This window comes from Hippichthys cyanospilos, chromosome 10 (assembly GCF_059441005.1).
Source record: "Hippichthys cyanospilos isolate Australia breed blue-spotted pipefish chromosome 10, RoL_Hcya_1.0, whole genome shotgun sequence".
Taxonomy (NCBI): domain Eukaryota; kingdom Metazoa; phylum Chordata; class Actinopteri; order Syngnathiformes; family Syngnathidae; genus Hippichthys; species Hippichthys cyanospilos.
Window position 1 is genome coordinate 12005441 of NC_142378.1, and position 19114 is coordinate 12024554.

The window sequence follows — 19114 nt, forward strand, 5'->3', positions numbered from 1 at the left end:
TGTGTGTGTGTGTTTGTTATTTTATTAAAACCACATTGAGTAAAAAAACTGGAGAATTTGGCCGGCTCATTCACTATTTGGCCGCTAGAGGAACTGATTTTTCTGGTCAACCTATGCGTGTTATTATTTTATCACGAAGAAGAATGCCATCCATGTTGTGAACGTCAAAAAAGCACATGCGGCTTTTCAAATAATATTTCCCGTCTTACTACGTATATTTCTTTGTTATTGGCGCATATTTAAATCTTTGGGGTGCGAGATCATTCCAAAATGAGTGACTTTTCGTCGCTCGGGCTCTCCGATTGGCTCATTAAACAGTGCAAACAATTGGGCATCAACAAACCGACTCCTGTCCAAGAAAACTGCATGCCTGCTATTTTAGAAGGTAAGACAACGATTTTTACCAACATTTGTTTATCATGATTTAAGTGATTGTATTTTGGGAATATGGTTTACAAGTTTGTACATGTAGGATAAGTTGCATTGTATACAAATTGTATTTTTTGTAACGCTGCTTGGCGAAACACTTATAAAATGCAAAGGTAGTTATAATTACAGTAAATTTTCGGTTAAAAAAGATTTAGGTCATGAAACAAATACATTTAGATCAAAATCGTAAGTTCAGTAGTACCTGAGTGTGTCTTCTTGTGGCCCCTGTGTAGCCATAACATTTTGTATGTCTGGGACAGTAAACAAGAGAAGACCCACATTACAATATTTTATACTTTTTGCACCCAGGTCGTGACTGTATGGGCTGTGCCAAAACCGGAAGTGGGAAAACGGCAGCATTTGTGCTTCCCGTGCTACAAAAACTCTCAGCCGATCCTTATGGCATTTTCTGCTTGGTGCTGACGCCCACCAGGTTAGTGCTGTTTGACTACGTGTTTCAGTTCCTGTCATTCCAGGGAACATGGGTGTTTTGATCCGCTTTCAATTTGTGAACTACTTTTGAAGTTGTCAAGCTGCATTTGTTATCTATGTTTTTGGTTGTATCTAGGGCAGAACAATTAGTTACATTAAAATCCACATTGTAAGGCAGAAGAACAACATTTTGAAATGTTCATTTCAGCCAATCTGTAGGCTTTATTTTCCAGGGGCAATACTGGCTAGAACTTTGGAAACACTTTTCAAATTCAAAAGATTTCAAACACATTACCAAGTCAAAAAGATTCAAGTTTTTAACTTAAAAATACACAGATGTCAGCTGAACGATATTCCTGGTCAGGAAACATCATCCACATCATCAAAGTGAAAAAATGGCAAACTGCAAAGTTGAAGGATTACAACAATGGATAGATGTATGTACAAAAAGTTATTATCTGGGCAGGTGCCTGCTTTGAATAACCTAAATCATAAAACTGTTATCGACTGTTGTCGTAGAGAATACTTAAAAGTCTGCCCGTCTCTAATTAAAGTAGATAAACTATCTTTTTATTTCTCTAGTCGTCATTAGCAGTGAATGAGTTAAATGTGTTCTCCGCAAATCATATATTTTCTGTAATGTTAAGATGTACTGTAGTTTCAACACATTTACCATGTTGTCACCATTCGCATGCCACCTTACACCAAATGGGAAGTGCACTGTGTGCTCACTAGTTGGATAATGTTATGACTGTCATTGCCATTTGTTGCAGGGAGTTGGCGTATCAGATTGCAGAGCAATTTCGAGTCCTGGGGAAGCCGCTGGGTCTGCGCGACTGCATCGTCGTAGGTGGAATGGGTACGCGTGGTCTTTGCTTGCAGCGATATGCAGGCGTGGTCCAAACAAGGAGTTCATTATGCACTGTGTTCTCTGACAGATATGGTGAGTCAGGCCCTGGAGCTTTCCAACCAGCCTCACGTGGTCGTAGCCACGCCGGGCAGGCTCGCTGATCACATCCGGAGCTCAAACACCTTCAGCTTGAAGAAGATCCAGTTCCTTGTGAGTTCACAACAAACAAAGAAAAAAAAAGATGTCTATCAGATGAGATGATATTAACATTTATACCCTGCTTTGTGACATTTTGTCTGACAGATCTTGGATGAGGCGGACAGGTTGCTGGAGCAGGGCTGCACAGATTTCACCAAAGACTTGGAGGTGATCCTCGGGGTGCTGCCGGCCAAACGGCAGACTCTTCTGTTCAGCGCCACGCTCACCGACACGTTACAGGACCTGAAGAGCATTGCCATGAACAGACCTTTCTTCTGGGAGAGCACGTCGGAGTGAGCAGCACGTATATCACGAACACACCCGTGTACGCTACTCTACATGTCGCTACTGTCACCAGGACACGAACGGTGGAGGAGTTGGACCAGAGGTACATTCTGACTCCGGAGAAGGTGAAGGACGCCTACCTGGTCCACCTGATCCAGACTTTCACTGACAACCATGATGACTGGTCCATCATTATCTTCACAAATACCTGCAAGTAAGAACTGATTGGGGAAGGCATTTTTCCAGGGTTGAAAGTAACATCTTACACACATTTAGTAAAAACATTTTTTATAATACAAGTATCTCTTCTATGATCCAAAACCACTGATCTAGAAAATAACGCAATGCTCACGCTTAGGGCCGGGGGAGAAAAAGTCGGCCGAGTCAAGCCAGTCGACTTTAAAATTAGGTTGGCTTAAAATATTCACTTTAAAGATCCAAAAAAACTATGTTTGTGCCACCATTTTCTACAGTGACGTTTCTTGCAGCTATACATCCAATGGTGGCAAGCTTGGCAGAAATACTCTGCAAAAAAAACACATAGATTTAATTAAAAAAAAAAAAACAGACAAAAATAAAGTCATGTTCACTTACTGCAAAATGGAAAAGGCATACCACAGCAGTACTTTGGGCAGAAAGTCTGCAAAGAACGTCTTGACAGAGCTCTATTGCTTGTCTTCTTGCACCCCCTAGTGGCCAAATGTCTGAGATTTTTGCTTAAAAAACGCTTACTGATTTAGAGGTTATCAGGCTTTCATTGAAGAAAATATTAGCACTTGGAAATGACTAAAATAAAGGAAAGAACTTCCCAAAAAGCACTAGGCCAGTGGTTCTTAACCTGGTGAAGTGTTTGGTGAACGTGCATATGAAATTGGTGGGATTCAGTACCTCCAACAAAGTTAGGAACAACTCCATTAGGGTTTAACCCTAAAAACGATTTGTTTCATATGTAGTTGGTTCTAAAAGTCGTGATTTTGATTCGCTACAGGACCTGTCAAATCCTCACGATGATGCTCCGACAATTTAACTTTCCAACAATCTCCCTCCACTCGATGATGAAGCAGGTAAGGGACGCATTGGAACAACTCAAAATGGAAACTGTTCAAAATGGCGGGCTCCTCTTTTGTCTTGCAGAAACAACGATTTGCCAATCTCGCCCAGTTCAAAGCCAGCGTCTATAAAATCCTGATTGCCACAGATGTAGCTGCCAGGTAGAAAACGCCAATATAAGACTCCCTAATTAATCCCAGCGAATATGTCAAGACGTTTTGTTTTGTTCAAATTGCACCGTCTCTAATGTGACATTCATCAGTCATTTATCGTCACGCATACTCACGCAGCTATTTTTCACCAGGGGTTTGGATATTCCAACTGTACAGGTGGTCATCAATCACAACACACCCGGCCTGCCAAAAACCTACATCCACAGAGTGGGTCGAACAGCCAGAGCAGGTAGGCACCGGTCACCAGTTCCAACTCCTGTAGGAATGTGCAACAATGAGTGTTTGAAATGGTGTTCCTCTGCAGGCAGGAATGGGGTTTCCATCACACTGGTGACGCAGTATGATATCCATCTTGTCCACGCCATTGAGGAACAAAGTCGTAAGTTGCTAATAAAAAATCCAACCATCTTAATCAGCTTTCTTTTGCTTTAGTAGTTAATCAGGGATGGGAGAGCTGCACATGCTTATGAGTCAGTTTAGTGAGCTCTTCTTTTTGTTTTCCCCCAGATACCAAAATGAAGGAGTTTCCAGTGGAGGAAAAAGACGTTCTGAAGATCCTCACGCAGGTCAACGTGACCAAAAGAGAATGTGAAATAGTATGCTTTGTTTCATTTGCTGCCTTGAATGCGTGCATCTTAGGTGTTCAGGATATGCACTCAAATCACTACAGAGCAAGACGATGGCCAGTTTAATTATATTATCTATTTTTTTTTTTTAAGAGACTAGAGTCTACAGACTTTGATGAGAAAAAGGAGATCAACAATAGGAAGCAAATGATCCTGGAAGGAAAGGCAAGTCTTTTTCTTCTTTGGAAATTATTGTGATTATTGATGGGAGTATAGTCTTATCTTATTTGGCTTATTTTACAGGATCCAGACTTGGAGGCAAAAAGGAAAGCTGAATTGGAGAAGATCAGGAGTCAGAAGAGGAAGTTCAAAGAGCAGATCCAGAAGAACAGTGTGGGACAGAATCAAGGGCAGCTAAAGAAGAAATTTAAGAGCAAACATATGAAGAAAAAGACAAAACAAGGAACAGATTGACAATTGTGTGGTTGGAACTTTTATTACTGTGCAATATCAAATACTTTATGAGCATCTCCAAATCAACATGACATTAAATTTTATACCATTGATGAAATAGTCAATTCTTGGCAGCGTTTGATCCTATCACTGCTTGCTTGTACTTCGTATTTACATCCTCACCGATGGATAATTCACTTAAAGCGTCGCCTTTAGATGTTAACGATTCCAAGGGAAAGATCGCAAAAGTTCAACGGATCACTGCAACTTGCAAGCACGTCGGCTCTGAGACGGAACGCAAGCGGTCACTCGTTAAAGACATTTCAGGTTACAAACCGATCGAGCGCGACTTGGCTGCAAAAGCTAAAAACGAAAGCTATACTTGATAAAACTAGAACCACGAGCGGTCTGAGCATTTAATGAAAACATTCCTGCTGGCAACACAATGCTACAAACTAGTGATAACTGATACCTAGCCGAGCAGACTAAATAAAAGCAAACAAAGCAAAAAGCAAAGAAACTCCACAAGAACTACAAATCAGTCAAGTCCACAGATGCAAACGTCTCCCATCTTCCATTGATTTTTACCCCAGAGAAGGAAGGTGGCTTCTAAACTCATCACCTGGCCTCATTTCTATATTGTACTGTACGTATAAAAATAAAAAAAATGAGCCCTATGATGTCTGAAAGGGCTCCAATGCTGGTTTTTAGGACATGATAACTTAAGTACATTCATGCTTGTTCTGCAGCCATCCCCCCCAAATGTAATAGGCACTGATTCAGCACAGATTGGCTCGCGTCCAGTTCCGAGCGTATTTGAATTCACTCAAAAGTTCGATGGCTACAACTCCTGATGCGATGCTCTACATTTGGAGGTTCGGTCTCGAGTTTGTACATTTTCTTCTCTGGCTGCGTGGCAACTACCACTAGCTTCACATGACTATGCCCAGTGTGTATCTTGTCCATTCCTTCCCCAGCCACCTTCCTTTTCGTCCAATGTGCCTACTGTTTAAAAGGCTTCCTCCGTCACCTCTAGCGGGGCTTGTTCGACCTCGGATTCATTTCGCGATGTAAGCCTACGTAAAGAGCTCATGCGTGGACTAGTCAAAAACAATGCGCTGGAAAAATTAAAGATAGCAAAAACCTTGACTGAAAACCACACTTGCTATTCATTGCTGGTCAGGTTAGATTAGTCACTTTTTTTTTTGTATTTTTTCAATTTTGTGCTCAGTGATTAGAAAGCTACTTCAGAGAAGAAAATAGTCTCGAAAGAGTGAGGCATGGGTGAGATTCGTTTGCCATGCCTTAGAGAAAGTTTGAAATCCCCCTAAGCCAGTCCACCACTGATGCGTGGTGCCAATCCACTCCATTAGAAGACCTTGTCAAAGAGCCTGTGGTTCCCCAAGGCAAATGGTAGGTTTTTCCTCCGTTCCAGGCTCTAGATTGTCAGTGTCAAGCACAGAAAGTGTTTTCTTTCCTCTGAGAGAATGTGTCGACTGCCGCTTTTCCTTCAGAGGCCGCTGGGGAATTTGGGATCCGCCTCCCAATATGGAACAAATTTAAAGCAGTCCAGGACTTCTTGTGAGTAGACATTTTTAAGGATGACAATTTTTTTTTTTTTTTTGGTGTGTGTTGCCTGTTGAATCACTTTGTGCGATCCTGCCTAGAACAAGTCTGGAAAAACAATTCTTCAAATTCAGCCGGACAACTTGGGAGCGTCACCCGCCGTCTTTCCCGGCGTCTGCGAGGTGAAGGATGTTTGTTGGGCGTTTGGGTTTGGCATTTGAGCCTCGAGACCGTCGGCGCGTCCGCTCGCTTCTCCTCGGCAGCTCGACAACACGTGGCCATCTTGTCGACTTCCCTCCTCGCTCGTCGCACCGCCCTCGGTGCCCGCCTCCTGCCCGTCGGCCGGCCTTTCGCCTCCTCCTCCTCGCCCGTCTCTCCGTGCCCTCGTCCTCTACCCTCTTATTTCTCTCGCTGGTCATTGGTTTGCTATTCCGTCGCTTTCACTCGGTGGTGCTTCGGTTGTAGCAGAGGAAAACAGGTATCCATTTTATGATTTTATTATTTCCCAGATTAAAAAGCTAGTGAACTAAACTCAGCTCAAGCCTAGTTCACTTCTTCAAGCAACCTGCAAAAGATCAAAACAACAAACCTTTTCAGCAAATTAGGTCATTTATTTCAGTAGTTAAAAAAAAAGCCTCTGAGATTAGAATACTATCTAGAATGGGATAATTCCGTTCAATAGGCATATTTCTACCCAATTTAATGAATCCTTCAGCCTTGTTTTCTATTGTTTCTCATGTGACTTTTTTCCCTTTAATTAAGCAATTATGCAATTATGACAGATAAAAACACAAACTAATTGCCTGTGTGCTGTAGTTTCTCACAAACCTTTGGAAAGTCCTACTATTTTAAATTCTTTATAATAACCAGTTCCCTTTTTGAATTGCAATGCCTATTTGTGCTTAACTACTTGCAACCCTTTCCAACATTATTCATCTAAAATAAAAAAAAATAAAAAACATATTGCCACTAAAGTCCCACCCAAATATGAATTGGTCTCTGGAGAAGATTGAAGTTCAGCATCATGACAGAAACCAGATTTGCATACTGAGCAGGACATAGGTTTAGCCTGGATTGTTGGTGGGAGTTAAAGAATTTTCACTGCATTTTTCTTAAAAAAATAAATAAATAAATAAATAAAACCCTCTGTAGGCAATTTATGAGGGGGACATTGTAAATTAGTTTGAAAACATTAAAAGCTTTGGGATCACACTGTGGTGTATTTAGGGCAAACATGAAAATGGGGTGGGGGTCTATATTTTTCACTGTTCAGATTCAGTTTTCCATGATAATCTAATTTATTGTGATGCACTTATAGATGCCTTCAGTAAAAATTGTTCATGGGCCGCATACAACTCCATATTCCATTCTGTTGTCGTGTCAAATGAAACTCAATGTCCAAGTTGTGGCACTTACACTCTAATACTGTGACAGGCCAGTCACCCCACCATGCTGGTATGCACGTTCGCCTTGGTAAGTCGAGTCCTGGGACAAAGCCACATCAATTTGGGACTTGAACTCGTCACCCAAGTAACTGTCCTGTAAAATAATGAGACAAAAAAAGGTGGTGGGGGTTCATTGGTCAATCCATGTAGGACAGTGATTCACACCCTCTGTGCCATGGCACACTGGACATTAGGTTTACCATAAAAATGTATCCGTTTGTCTGTAGTGTCATGCCATAAGACTTTTCAAATTAAAAAAAAGTGTTAGAAAACCATCAATTCTCAAGTACCGCTCACTGTTACCTCGCATGACCGCTTAATTCCCATTACAGCTTTGACAAGGAGTAGATGTCAGATGCTTATTGTTCAATCAATGCTTTCAACTTTTTTTTGTAAACATATTCCTCCAATTCAAATGAGCCCCAGGATGCACCGTCAAAGACACTGACAGGGTTAAGTTACCTGGGACAGTTCAGGCTGGGAAAGACCAGGCTGGCTCATCTGGGAAGGCTGACTCATTGAGATGTAGCCTTGAGTCAGTGGTCCCTGCGAGAAGGGCTGGGAGGCCCCGTCCTGGCTGGCTTGGCTGTTTGGTCCATGACTGGCACCTTGAACCACCGAGCCACGGGGCCTCTGACGCCCGCCGCGTCCAAGCTTATTGCCCTTCATAGCTCCACGACCTGAATGTATCACATAAATCGTGTAGGAGTATGTTAATACATGATTAGTCATCGTTTTCTCTTCTTTGATGAAATCAAACATCTTCCTCTTCAAAGGTACATACCTGCAGTGGGGCCGTTTGTCTGGCCTAAGTAGCTGGGCGGAGGCATTGGGGGCATCACGAGATTGAATGGAATTGGGAGATTCATCGCAGCCATGTGACCAGGACCTGCCCCAATCATCCCGATCTGGTCGTGAGTTTGGAAGTACATGTTGGATGGACGACCCACTGCAAGACAAAATAAATATATATATATATAACTTAATATCGCTCAGGCAGAAACTTCCGATGAAGATGGAATTTTTTCATGCGAAACAGGCACCAGTATTGCTGCGGTCGTAGGCAGAGCCAGGAATGAGAGCTTCACGGGCATCATACATAGCAGTGCTCATGAAACGTCCACCCTAAAACAAATGAAGCAACTTTTTTTTAACGTGTTTCTAGAGGGAGGAGTTGCTGCTGTGGTCTTTGCAACAACTCACAGGATTTATGGTGTTGACCAGCTTGCGTGGCTTGCTGAACTGCATGAGGCTCTCCCTCAGGTTGTTGAGGGGTCCTTCCACCAGGACCTTCTGCTCTTTGTAATTGTTCAGCAGGTTATTCCACAGCGGCTGCTTAGAAAGCGCCTTGGGGTTCCCCACAATGATCACGCCATATCTTCACGATGAGCAAGAAAGCAATTGTAATAAGAATTCTATTTTACCGGTACACTAAAGTCAATAAACATAACTAAAAATAAGAGTGCCGTGATTGATCATTTTCTTACTTGGCTCTGGTCAAAGCCACATTAAGTCGACGTGGATCATTCAAGAAGCCGATGCCCTGGTGCTCATTGGCACGAACACAAGACAGGATGATGAAGTCTTTCTCTCTGCCCTGGAAGGCATCCACACTTGCGATTTCCACTTGCTGTAATAAGAGAGGATAACACAATAATAATATTTGTGTGCACAATTTTTTTTCCCAAGCAAAAACAGTATTTAAATAAGTCCCGTGTGAAGTGCGTGTTTTAGGGCTAGGTTTTGTACCTGATAGAGTTTAGTGTGCAGTGAGCCACTGAACTGCATGTACTGGACCAAGTAGGACCGCTGACCCTCATAAGGGGTGATGATCCCGATCTGGTCCGGCTTGGCACCTGCCTTCAACAGCCTAGTGGTGATTTTCTCTACATTTGCAGCCTCAGTCCTTAAAGAAAAAGGGAAACATTATGGAATAAATCCAACAGGGGTGAGAACAGGTGGCCAGTTGAAAATTCTTAATGTGAGTATGAGAATGTCTAACTAAATTGCCTAGAATAAAAAAAAAATGCTATAGGTAAGAGCAAAGACAGTGGGAGAAAAATAGTACGTGAACTTAAGTTTACGCACTGTTCTTCTTTGTGATTTTGATATAAGACTTTATTTCGATCAATTTATGAAGAAATTCCCGAAATGTTATGTACTGTGGCATGTGTTACCTGTTCAAGTAGGAGGTCCCAGAGCTAGCTATTTCCTCCTGGCCTTGAGTCACATAAAAGAACATGGGTTTGTCTGGCTGAGGCCACTGAAAGTCAAAGCCCTTCTTGATGCGGTCAGCTGAAAAAAGTAGAAAGAGCTTGTGTTTTTCATCTGAGCTTATTCTCCTAGAATAGATTCTGCTTCCACAACAGAACAAATTTCAAAGGATTAAACCTGCTGTGACGCCATTCTGCAAGGAGCCCTCATAAAAGATGTTGGATGGGAAGGCGCTGAGAGCTGGATGCATGCGGTACTGGACCTGGAGACGAATTGGCCGAATCCCCAGAACCACCAAACGCTCAAACAGGGACTGGGACAACCCTGCCTTGGCTGCCTTCTTACACATCACAACAGGACCAAGCTGGCAGTGGTCACCCACAAGGATGAGCTACAGCGTGGCAAAGGTTGTATAAATTACCTTTGTGAAACAAAGATCTGCAACTAAGTGCCATATTCAGCCTTGACACTACTACACCGTATGTCACGGGTGTCAAACTCCAGTCCTCGTATCCTGAATGTTTCCAATGTTTCTCTCTCCAAGACACTTGATTCAAATGATTAGCTCATCAGCAAGCTCTGCGGGAGCTTGAAAATTATCACAATCATTTGAATCAAGGTGTGTTTGAAAGAGAAATAGAACATGCAGGATGCCGGCCCTTGAGGATTGGAGTTTGTCACCTGTGTGGTGTACATAGTCATTATCCTACTCCTCTTATGGTAATGAGGCTCATAAAGCCACAGATTTTTCATTGAAACATTTTAGAGAAGATTTCAACAAAAGCATTTAGTTGTAACTGACTTGTATGCTTTTAAAGCACCTATTTTTTTTAACTATTAATCAGGTTCTGCTCATTTCAGAATGAATTTAAAAGTTTCATATTGAACATTTTCACTGATTTGTTTGAAGAATCTTTACCTGCTTTGCTCCAAGCACAACAGGCACCATACATTCTGGCTCAGTGGCTTGGGTGCTTTCATCAATCAGGATGGAGCGAAACTGCATCTTGGCCAGGCGAGGGTCCCCTGCACCAACACAGGTGCAGCATATCACATCCGCATTCTGAAAAAGGACAAGGAGAATTACAAACCTCAACCCTCATCAAAGTTAACTTCTAAGGTTTATCATGAATGGCTCCTAATAAGGAGGTTTTGAAAATATCACATTTGAAGACTGTATGTTTTGGTAGGACTCACCATTAGCAGCTCCCTTTCAGCGGTGCGCTTCAAGGCTCTATAGCGCTTCTCATCAGCAGAAGACAATTCACCAGTCTCATCCTTCAACTGCTGAAGTTTCTGAAGTTCTGGCATGCTAAAATGAAAACACCACGGATGACTACAATAAATCAACAAAACGTTTCAAATATGACTAATCTGAACTATTTATTGCGCATAATATAAGAAGTCCTTGGTTTAAGATGGTACCAGTGGTATTCAACATTTCAAGGTTACAAATGGCAAGAAGCAAGCACTACAGAAAATGTGTCATGTGGCACAAGAAGCCACATTCATTTACCCCGCGTACCATTTTCCTTTTGACTGATTTAAATTCATGACTTAGAAGCATTTAAGGCTGCACGATTAATCGAATTTTAATCGCGATCACAATATCGGCTGCCAAGATTTAATTGAGATGAAAATCATCAATATTAACATTTAAAAAGCCGCCTACTAGTACATGTCAAATCAAGCATTTTTATTCATCCGACCACCAGGGAGCAAACGCAAGGTTAAGACATCATTCAGCTTAAGAAATAGTAAGCGATCAAATCCTGCAGGAACGTCCGCAGCTTAGTTACGCCTTGACACGCCCCACGAGTTTGACACGGCTCCACGGGTCAAAATGACGTCTTTCGGCAACCATGCCACTTCGTACGGTGTCCGCGCAAGCCAGATTCTCCACAATGCATACCTTCTGGAATTTCTTTACCGCGTGGAAGCGCAGGGCAGAAAACATGTCGGACGAGCTTTTGCAAATAGATGTTCGCCGGTGAATACCGAAAGTAACTCCTGGCAAGCACGCACAAAAAAGGTGATGTCTCTGATTAAGGAGGAAAAAAAAAACAGCTTGGAAGCTAGTGTTGTTTGTATGCTGTAGACTCGGCTGCATCAAGAGTGGGACGCGATCACAACGTTCACGTTGATTTCACGGTTAAAAGCCTTTAGATGACAATGTTTTTTTCATGTTTGCATTACGAAAGCCTCTGTTTTTCTCAGCCCCTAGTATACCGTACTAGCTGTCAATTGAGACCCATTTTGGAAAATCCGATTGGCAAAAATTTGAATAAATTGCGTTTGAAATGACCAAAAATGACATTTTTATTGCTAAGACCATACTCACTTCCAGTGATTCTGGTACTTTTGTACTGCTTTTTTTCTTCTTTTTCTTGCAAAAAACTTTTTGGTTGTAGGTATTCTTACAGGTCTGCTTGGTTCTAAGTAGGCTAAATTTTGTTCAATGGTTTGCACCCAGCAGGTTTTTGCCATAATTATGATTTACTTTACTTATTTTAGTTTTTTATTATTAATATTAAGTATCATGCCTTGTTTACACAGTATATACTGCAATAAATAGCCATGTTTGATCAAACATGATGAATAACTGTGATTAATAATCGTGATCGCAATATTGACCAAAATAATCATGATTATTATTTTGGCCATAATCATGCAGCCCTAGAAGCATTCAAACAAATCATTACTGTATTTATGACTTTACTCCTGCATTTGCATAGTGAGAACGAGGATCCCCTTTATTGTAGTTACAAAGTACAAGTGGTAGTAGCAACACAAAATATGAAAATGTGCTTGCGTCTGCAAGGTTTCTTTTCTATTCTTATTCTGGTAAATGTAATTAACCAAAGGCAGGTCTAAAGCATCCGAGTTTGTTCTTGGGTGCAAGATGCAAAAGTCTTAAATAAATCCGGAGCAACCGAGGAATACTAGGTAACTCAAACCTAATACTGTGTAAAAATGTGACCCAAACTATCATGTAAAGAATAATTCATTTCTCGGGGTGGACAGAACCTATTTCTATAGACTGACCTGTCCATATTGCTGATCTGGTTATGCAATGCCAGGAAAGACACAGGTGACTCAATAGCCTCACGGCTCTTTGCACACAGCCTGACCACCTTAAGTCCAGTCTTGTCAATCTTCTCTGTTAACTGGTCCACTGCAATGTTACTGGGAGCGCACACCAGAACTGGTCTACAATGACATTGAAGGACAGAGGGATAAGGACAAAAAAAAAAAAAAAAAACAACACAAAGAGCTTGACAGACAGAACCAGAACCAGTTCAGAAGCAACGATAGAAGAATCAATTAAAAATTGTTGTTACCCGTTGCCCTGACGTGACAGGTGATAGACAATTGTGGCAGATGTAACAGTCTTGCCAGTGCCTGGAGGACCCTGGATGAGGCTGAGGGGCCTCTGCAGCACAGTCTTCACAGCATACACCTATGCACACAAATACTCAATTTAAAGTACATAAGCCAAATATACTCTTATCTTCTTGAATCATTTTTTACAATAGTTAGTGACAAAAAAACTGGAGACTATCCAAACGCAAACAAAAGAGAAAAGAGCTAATACTGACCTGTGAGTGATTGAGATCGGGAAGACCTTGGGCAGTGAAGCGCTTGGGCAGCTGACACTTGATGGTAACATCTTCCACTTCATGACCCAGAAGCTTGTGGTAAATATAGCCAGACACAGAGGTTTCATCCACAGCAAAGGTCTTCAGAGCGCTCTGCATTCTGCAATAGAACATAAACATCTGTTAAGAACTGGAAATGACAAGCCACAGCTGGTGGGGGATTATCCGTTACAGGGGAACGTGAACAATGATTTATCAATCAGGCCAGGAAACATTTTCCATAAAAATGTTGTGAATTTTTGAATTAACATTGTTCAAGAGTGGAGTTACAGTTCTCAGTCTCCGTTAGCAAAATTTATTAGGAGGCAACCAGGTCCTGTAGCTGGAATCAGATCATCGTAATTTATACATTTTTAGTCATTTAAACTGGCTCTTTATTTATTTAAGCTGTTGAAAACGAGTTGCAATTTTGCACAATGCAATGATTATGGTTCAACAAAATTGTCATTTTTGGGTCCCCTGAAAAGTCATTATTTTAAAAACAAGAGGATTCTGACACCTGATACAAGCGATAACACATTAATACATCATGTTGAGCAATAATACCGGCCGTTAGATTTTATGAAGGAGCTGCTGAAGCAACCATGTCTAAAAACCAGGTTCAGCCTACCTGTCAAAAGAAGTAGCCTTCCACACAAAGTCCACCTGAAAGTTATGAGGAATTTCCACAGGGGCACCAACACTGCTTCGCAGTTCAATTGCAATTTCATCCCCATAGTCTGTAAAGGAAGCTGTTAAGGAACGCTAGATCTCTGAAAAGTGTCAAAAAGAGTCTTTTAGCTTTGCCAAAAACAACTGCAAAAACAGCACAAAAAACAAAAAGACTATTAAGGAGGCAATCACGGTTGTCTACAGAAATGCTTAAAAAAAATAAATAAATAAAAAAAAAAAGCAGAAATTAATCATTTGCGATTGTCTGGTCCTTACACATGCCTTTGCACCACACAGATGTTTTGTGAATGTCTGAAAATTTCCCAGTGGGAACGTAGCATTTTATTGGACATGTATTGATTTGTCTTCAGAGGTAAAAATTCTGTGTGTATATTAAGCTAGTAGGTGCACTAATACAAAAAACCTTCACACTTGAAAAGGATACTGTCCGGAACCTTGATAACATGTCCAATCCCTTTCCACAGTGGAGCCAGGTCTCCTTTGTAGCGCAAGCAGATCTCATCACCTTGCATCAGGCGCATATCTGGTTTTGGGAAAGGAAAACAATTGAGATATTCTATCAGTATGATTCACTTATACAAAACCTGACTAGAAGCCAGTCTACAACAAAAACCAAGTATGCATGCTACTAAATGATGATGGTTGGAGGGAGTTGTGCGCAGTCAGTGGGAGGAGATAAGATGAGGTTCTTTCTGCATGACTGGGAAGAATTGAATCTCAGGAATTACCACCTGAATCGGTCTTCGGCAGAGTGAAATATGCAATCCGCTTCTTATTCAGTCCCAAGTCCCACCTTACTGTTATATTATCTTGAGTCTGGAAAAGGAAAAGATGAAAACTGAAGAGCTAATCTTTCCATCATATGCATACAAAAGTAAATGCTGAATTGCAAAGTTAAAAAAACATCAACAAAGACATCAAGCAACAGACTGTGGGGGAAAAAAATAAAACAGAATAAATTGAATGTTGTTACATTATAATAAATTAATGATAAACCTACGTTAAGCACACATTTTTATGCTTTAACTTAACAACATATGAAGATGCTTAAAATGAGAGTCAAAGAACAAATACCTGAGACTCCTTAAGCTTCTTGTCATAATCAGCCTCCAGTTTGACCAATGGACCAAAAATATTTTGGTACTGGTACGCATCCTCATAGCGCAGTAAGACATGTTGAGGCTCCTCATCGACACCCGGCTTCTCCAGGTCCTCCAAGGTGGCAGTTGGGTTGTCCTGAAAGAAAGACAATTGGCATCATCTACATTAAAACTGCTGTGCCAATGGTAGTCTTTGCCAAGAAGAAATCAATTCCACCGGTTAAAGTGTCTTGCGTTAGTCAACAAAGTGACGTGTTTAATGTCTGTCCGATGATTACCTTCCAGAGTTCTTCCAGCTTGTTGATCTGCTGGGCAGTGATCTGCCGGGCACGCAACTGCTCCTGTTCTGATGGAATCTTCACCAGCCATGAAAGAAAGCAGCGGTCTTGGATCAGCGGCTGCCACTGGGAGCTATCCCAATTGATGTCTTTCAGGCTACTCTGACTGGCACAAGGTTGTCTGTGAGACGTAATGAGACATAGAGGGCCATGTTAATCTTGAGGCTGCTCCACCTGTGACCAGCAGAACTGAGTTGTATACAGGCAGTATAATTGATGTCCGAAAATCAGTTACCCAACATGTTTTTCCAGTCCCAATTTTCGATTTTCACACCTGAAGTAGCTTTACAAGACCATTTCAATGACCCAGTTAATAACTAAAATCCTATTTGTGTTTAAAAGCCAACATTTTCCAACAGGAGTGCTTTGAAAATAAACCTACAACTTAAGGTTGTGAAATGATGACTACAGTTCCACTTGATTATCTATTTAAACATGAATTGCAAACCATCAGTTTGTAAAATCAACCAGGAGGACAGTGATTTGGCGGAAAGAGATGCAAGACAAAGACATTGTGTTTCAGCACAAGTTGACCACGGTCACTTACCTACAGAGGAGCACTACTACAGAATCAGCCTTGGCAGGGATGAAACCCAGGAGGAAGACATTGCGACATCCGCAGTTGTAACACTCCAGGACAGTCTCTCCCAAAGGTCCATCTTTGTGAAGTGTCACCTCCTTGCATTTGGCTCGCACCAAATGGTTCACAATGTGGCTACAAGTCAGTGGTTGAGAGAGGTTACAAAGTGTGTAATTCATGTTTTCTGTCATACAGTTGGAAGCTCTAACTCCTAAAATTTTAAAATGTTTAATTTTACAGGACACAACAATTGAAAAGCAGAATTTAAGACATTACAGGTGTTGTTTGCTTATTCTGCTTTGAGTTTCATGGAGGCAAGTAATGTATCATCATCACGATGCAAGAAAGAGGCCTGTCTGTTGTGTGCGCTATAACCAATGTGACTAAAGTGACTTCCATCACCAATATAAAAGAATGGAATTAATTCCTGTGTTAACTCTGAATAGTGTTTATGTGAAGAGACTCAGCTGCAGGGTAAACACAGTAAACATCCCTCTGCATTCAGACCAACATTTGTTATGCTTTGTCAGTTTTTTAAAAGTTTAAATCTAGTTTTATGTTTGTATCACTATTAAGAAATTTAATAAGTAACTTGTCTTAAGCAAGGCCTTTTATAACTTTTTTAAATACTGGGTCATGTCACTCATATAAAGGGTGAGCAACTTCATCATAAAGAATTTATATTTCTAATATGCTTGTGCAACAGTTAAAAGCTTAAACTAAAGTTAGGCATGGTCATGGCTTTTCTGTCTAATAAGTGTGTAAAACAATTTTTACGGTATCAAGTCAACTGTCTGACTCCAAAAAATGTTATTCCCCATGGGGAAATATTTCTTACATACAAAGTCAGAGTTTGATCAGAAGAATCCTTGAGGAGATTGAGAAGCACTGCACTAAGGTGTGGATAGGATGCCTACTCACCTGCCAGATGTATTTCCACGTCCATTGCAGAACCACTTCTTGCTGGTGTTGCAGTACACCACACAGGCTGGATCATGAATGCCACAATAGCTGAATAAGGAAACGTGTGGAAATAAGTGCATGTAGTTAAGCCATAGAAATAATTCAGATACGCATGCGTGTTTAAACTTTCAAAAATAGACCGTGAACCTGCCACTGCGCAAAAGAAATTTGACCGCCTTATTAACAATAATTTATTATTTATTTTATCTAAGTTCTGTGATGAGTCATGACAATATTATGTATACAGTATTGCACAGAATTTTAACATAGGAAGTTTAAACAGTACAGAAAGCATGTCTTGATGGCCACAAGTTATCACAGTGCACTGTAGTTAAAAGGCACACAATGACCAATGAGGGCAGGAGTGGATACAACTTCTCTGCGGGAGCGGATTACAACTCGGTCGATGGTCCCGCAATGAGACTCAATAACGTGTCTTGCTGGAGGGCCCGTGAGCTGATTAACACATTGGCTACGCAGTCTTCCTCATAAAACTCAGACACGCTGTGAGTATTGTAAATCTTTTACCTAAATGTCTTTTGTGATAAATTGGAATTTCAATTGTAAACTCTTATCATATTTGGTCAGCTACCGGCTTCAATTGTAATTCGAATTCCGGGTGCCGCTAATCCGAGGGCAACTACGGCTCTCTGTAAACCCGACTACAGCAAAGGGATGGAAACGGGAAGGGATAACGGTACAATAATTGCATAAAGTTTGATCATTTAAGATTTAGGTAAAAATGTGTACTGCAGTTGTTTAACGTCTGAGGAGTTCCCGTGTGATGTTCATTTACGGTTAACGGCTATCTGGCATGTAGGAAATCTTCACATCATGTCTCATCGCAATATAATTTTTCATAGAGAAAAAAAACAACAAAATCCGCAATGCAATGAGGGCGCGATAGGTGGGGCCCCAAGTAGCGAGTGATCACTGCACAATGTTGTGGTAGGAAAGTGAACAAAAGTATAGGCGCATTGTATTTGTGGTTTATTACAAGTTGAAGGGATATTTTTTTTCTCTATAAACATAATTTAATAACTTTAACATTAGATTAAAACGCTGGTGTGTGGGTGTGCATGTATTTAAATCCATATACGTTTTACTGTCTTGAAATGTCTCGATATAGTCAACAAGTTGCTGTCAAATGTACCTGCAAGCGTGCACAGGTAGGTCCTTAGTGTAGTAGGCGTCTTCTTCATCTTCCTCAAAATTGAGTTCTGCCAACAGCTGACTGGCCTTAGCCACAGAATCTTCCACTCCGCCATTGTGGAGCCCCTCATCCGGACCGTTAACCTGCGCCACATTTCAAAGCTTTAATTCTAAAATAGCACACCGATAACGTGTTATGCTAACAACTTGAAGCTAATATTAGCTGCGAGATTTCACATTGCGGAAAAGACGCTCTAACAAAGTTTAGCTAAGGTCGCCATATTGTCAAAGCGTGTTATTTCTCTCTAAGCCAGTTAGGCACCAAATATGCGAATTGTGCTTTACCAGAATTCACAACAACCTAAGGTACACATGAACACTTCTGGCGTTAATCGGAAGTGTGGTTTAGCAACAAGCTAACAGTCGCGTACGTCCAATAATAATAGCGGGTTAGCTTAGCACTTTAGCAGCTAACTAGCTTCGGCTAGCATCAGTACACAACGCAATGTTTCAACAGAGATGCAAACCTGGCCGTCCAGTTGACTCTGGGTATGGCCCTGGGTCTGAGTCTGGCTCGGGAGGGTGAAGTCGGTAAAGTCATATTCGGAGCCCTGGGTGTCCGCTCCCAACAACTCCGCTTCCTCGGTGTCCAAGAAGGTGAGTGTCTGCGAGCTTGGCCCGTACGCCTCCACACTCATATCGACTCAACTTTCGGTTCACTCAAGTGTATTCGGGCGTTCGTTTAAGGAATCTTGCAGTCCGCACGCTATGCGCTTGCCGCTTGTTGTGAACTAGACACGAATAGTCTGATTGAATACACGGTACCGATCAGAACCTCGATGGAGGTCCAGTTAGCGACGGATTTCTGTGCGGCGCTCGACGTGTGACGTCGCTTACGTTTACAGTGAGCAGCAGAGAGAGGCGATCACATGAAGAGCTCTCACTCAGGGCTCGTTTCCGGATGTCGAGACAAACGCCAAAAAACCTTT

At 41.5% G+C, this 19114-nt stretch overlaps 2 protein-coding genes across 3 annotated transcripts; one reads left to right on the forward strand and one right to left on the reverse strand.

The window, feature by feature from the left end:
- Positions 1 to 149: 149 nt before the first annotated feature.
- Positions 150 to 4575, forward strand: ddx49 (DEAD (Asp-Glu-Ala-Asp) box polypeptide 49). The gene is made up of 13 exons (XM_088424848.1): positions 150 to 385; positions 739 to 862; positions 1635 to 1720; positions 1800 to 1921; positions 2015 to 2202; positions 2268 to 2408; positions 3183 to 3258; positions 3329 to 3405; positions 3549 to 3646; positions 3722 to 3796; positions 3925 to 4013; positions 4137 to 4208; positions 4287 to 4575. The coding sequence occupies exons 1-13, from the start codon at positions 271 to 273 to the stop codon at positions 4455 to 4457; spliced, it is 1434 nt and encodes a 477-aa protein (XP_088280974.1). The 5' UTR covers positions 150 to 270; the 3' UTR covers positions 4458 to 4575.
- On the reverse strand, positions 4454 to 19078 carry upf1 (UPF1 RNA helicase and ATPase). Of its 2 annotated transcripts, none has more exons than XM_088424842.1 (24): positions 18653 to 19078; positions 18127 to 18269; positions 16932 to 17021; positions 15978 to 16145; positions 15371 to 15551; positions 15067 to 15228; positions 14724 to 14808; positions 14417 to 14515; positions 13931 to 14039; positions 13261 to 13420; positions 13003 to 13121; positions 12707 to 12871; positions 10859 to 10973; positions 10581 to 10724; positions 9839 to 10052; positions 9625 to 9742; positions 9197 to 9353; positions 8935 to 9077; positions 8651 to 8825; positions 8491 to 8572; positions 8232 to 8396; positions 7910 to 8127; positions 7419 to 7541; positions 4454 to 6567 (listed from the first exon to the last, which is right to left on the reverse strand). In XM_088424842.1, the coding sequence occupies exons 1-23, from the start codon at positions 18821 to 18823 to the stop codon at positions 7422 to 7424; spliced, it is 3303 nt and encodes a 1100-aa protein (XP_088280968.1). In that variant the 5' UTR covers positions 18824 to 19078; the 3' UTR covers positions 4454 to 6567; positions 7419 to 7421. The 2 variants fall into 2 exon arrangements, with proteins under 2 accessions (XP_088280968.1, XP_088280967.1); XM_088424841.1 differs by having other exon boundaries at positions 14721 to 14808.
- Between the last annotated feature and the right edge of the window lie 36 nt (positions 19079 to 19114).